The sequence below is a fragment of the Echinococcus granulosus genome (assembly GCF_000524195.1).
Source record: "Echinococcus granulosus chromosome Unknown EG_S00011, whole genome shotgun sequence".
Classification (NCBI taxonomy): domain Eukaryota; kingdom Metazoa; phylum Platyhelminthes; class Cestoda; order Cyclophyllidea; family Taeniidae; genus Echinococcus; species Echinococcus granulosus.
The window spans coordinates 30,920-33,917 of record NW_020170391.1 but is presented as its reverse complement, the minus strand read 5'-3'; the positions used below and the strand labels follow the sequence as shown (position 1 = coordinate 33,917).

The 2,998-nt window shown below is 39.8% G+C and overlaps 1 protein-coding gene across 1 annotated transcript in view; it reads right to left on the bottom strand. All coding sequences in view use genetic code 11, as the record gives it.

Annotated features, from left to right (window-relative positions):
• The window catches only part of EGR_02386 (hypothetical protein), a gene marked incomplete at both ends in the record, with an annotated part of 20,276 nt that overhangs the window by 5,047 nt on the left and 12,231 nt on the right, over positions 1–2,998 (bottom strand). Inside the window, one exon of the mRNA XM_024491635.1 lies at positions 79–206. Coding sequence (XP_024353786.1) covers positions 79–206 — 128 coding nt within the window. The remainder of the gene's footprint in view (positions 1–78; positions 207–2,998) is intronic.

The window sequence follows — 2,998 nt, the reverse complement described above, 5'->3', positions numbered from 1 at the left end:
ATTATATTCCATTCTGTGTTTTGATGATTACGCGTTAGGTGGCACCTTTGGGTCGCACAATGAATAGGAAATTTTTACCTTCGCGCTTTAATATACAGCATTTACTTTGATTAGAACTAGAAGGATTGTGTGACTGATAGGATTTTTTTGAAAATGGTGGATACTGCTGTTTTAAATGCACTAAACCGCACCACCAGGCACCATCACTTAATGCAAGGCTGTGAGAGTGACGGCGCCGTGCTCAGCAAAGCCCCCAAGGCACCAATGGCTGTAGATATCATATCTGCTTGACTCATGCAAAGAGCAATGTCACGCCCACACTGAAGCAGAGTAGCGAAAGAGACGAGAGCCAAAAGTCGACAGCTGTTTGGAGATAATGCCACTCGGAGGCACTGCGTGCAAATATTCGATAAACAGAGAATGAAGTCGTAGATCCAGAGAGGCGCTTGTCGTGATCATGGCAGACAACAGCACAGAAATCAGCACTTTGCGTCTTGAAGTTCCCCAAAGCAGCCTCCTAATGGTAAAAGAAAACAAGCGGCCTATGTGTGACTTTCTCTAATGAGTACAGCTCTTCTATCCACGTTGGTCAAACAAAGAAGGAGGCGTTTATGCACTCGCAACGGGAATGAGCGAAAGGCCTGCATGTGCGTTTTATTGAGACAGTGTAGCCAAATGGTAAGAGTGGAAGGGCCGAGAAAAAATGCTAAAAGGAGTGATCTAAAATGGCTGGCATGGTTTGCATCATAAAGATAGCAGATGCTAAATAGAATCAGATCTCTTCTTTAAGGACCTTGGAAAAGGTAAAAGGAGTCAGCAAAGGCCAAGTCCTCAGCTCATCGCACCGCGCGGAACACTTCACTAGGCTTAAAATTTGCGACTATATGCTGATGATTATAGTGTGCAAATTATTTGGCCTTAAATTTTCTTGACCTTCAATAAACTCTTTTCCACGCAATGGCAATATGAGTGAATGTAGATGTTTGTTTTTTACTCTAAACAATCATCATAGAAGTGCTTTGGAGAATGGGGCGCATAGGAGAAACTACAGTAAATCACTAAATCAACAATGGTAAGATTAGCAGAAAATAACATAGATGCTAAATTTAAAAAACCATTATTTGGCTATGTGAAAAGATGCAGCTTGCCTTATTGGCATCTATGAAAGTTGCCCAATTACTCTAAAAAAAGTGAGCAGGAGCGAGGTTTTGGGGCACTTTTTGAAACGACATTGAGAACTACCCAAAAGGGAGGTGCCATATATAAAAAAATTTGCTATCTAATGAGGAGAAAAGATTAGCTGTGATGTAGTGTATGTGGTTGTGCCATGGCTGGCTGCACCAAGTCGACCGAATATTCAAGGCCAGTAGATTATGCCTATTTGAAAAAGGGACAAACGGACATTTTTTCGAAAGGAATGATATCTAAACTTGAACGCAAACGCTTGTTCATAGCGCATGCATACCTTGTGAATCATCGGTGAGGGCTAACCATTTTGGCGTGGTCTGGAAATGCATCTGGAGTCTTGCTATGCCATCTTATACTATGATTAAGGACAATTGACTAAAGCATTGTACGCAATAAGCCTAGACAGAAAGCAATGGGGAAACTGCTAACGGTTTATAAGTGATGATTCCATCTGCATAAGAAATTATATCAGCGGACATTTTCCAACAGCAAATGAGTTCTAAAGCAACACCGTAAGTTCGTTTTGAGTCATGGTGAGTATAGCGTCAGTGATGATGAAACAAGTACTGTGACTGCAAGGCTTCTACTAGATTTCATTTTTATTACTACTGGATTTCGGTTTCAATTCACGTCAAAGTTATATAACATTGCCTCTTGAGGGTAAATTGAAGGTCTTATTTCACTTAAAGCGAAAAGGCCTTGCCAGCTCAGGAATTGCCTACAGCAAAGCACAAGGTGGTTCATTCCATGTGAGTTCCAGCAAGTTTAGATGTGATGGCGGCAGCGCATTAAGAATGAATTTATTTGAGAAAAATTATCCTTGTTATCATTTATGGAGAGCACCACCCACCAAACAAGTCTGTTGGCTATTGGCAGGTACTTTGGATATAAATCCTAAATTCGTGAATAAATAGCAACCAAGGCACAATCCATTAGTATGTTGTGGATTAATCTAGTGCCCATTGTGGACATCTTATGCACCACCTTTATATACTCTTCTGACACTGATTGCACAAATTTTTACTAATTGGTGGAGATTCAGAAGTGAGGAGAACTCAAATCCACCTATGTTCCAAAACATCTACATCATGCAATTAAAATTGCTTAAGAGGCCCTTGATGTAGAGCAATGAACCAGTCTTGATGAATGTTTGGCACAGCGTCATGCTACTCAAGGGGTCCCCCATGCCTGCATATATACGGAAAGCATTCCCATCTTCAGCATCTACGATTGCACAGCAAATACCGGCATAAAGAAGCCACTTTTCATCACTTTAACTCAGCAAACACTTCTCTCTTATTGGAAGGTTCAAAGAAATGAACTAGATAAAAAACGCTATATCGGTCATAAAAGCTTTTTTGATGCGAGATGGTCGCACGACATTTGTTCCTACTTGGTATGGATGATCATCAATTTTCCACGTTCATATGTGAAAGTGTTACTGAATTTTGACTTAGACACTTACCTCGAAGTTATCTATGGTGCCACTAGCACCACAAAATTTTTCATGTAGCATTACCCATTTCAGAGTTGTTTGACGCGAAAAATAAACTTTTCAGTCTTTTCTTATTAAGACTGTATTTCCATCAAACGCTGAAGCGCTTATAATAAACTGCTTCGTTTATTTTTACTTTTGGCTTGGAAAGTTCGCTCCTGTATACTTGACTTAAAAGATAATTTAAAAGTCCACTATGCAACATAAAAAAGGACCTGGTATCAAAAATTACTGATTACCGCATTAACAAATATAAGTGATAAACAGATTCTGTTAATCGAAACTTAGGCACATTTACCTAATCACATACCCTCA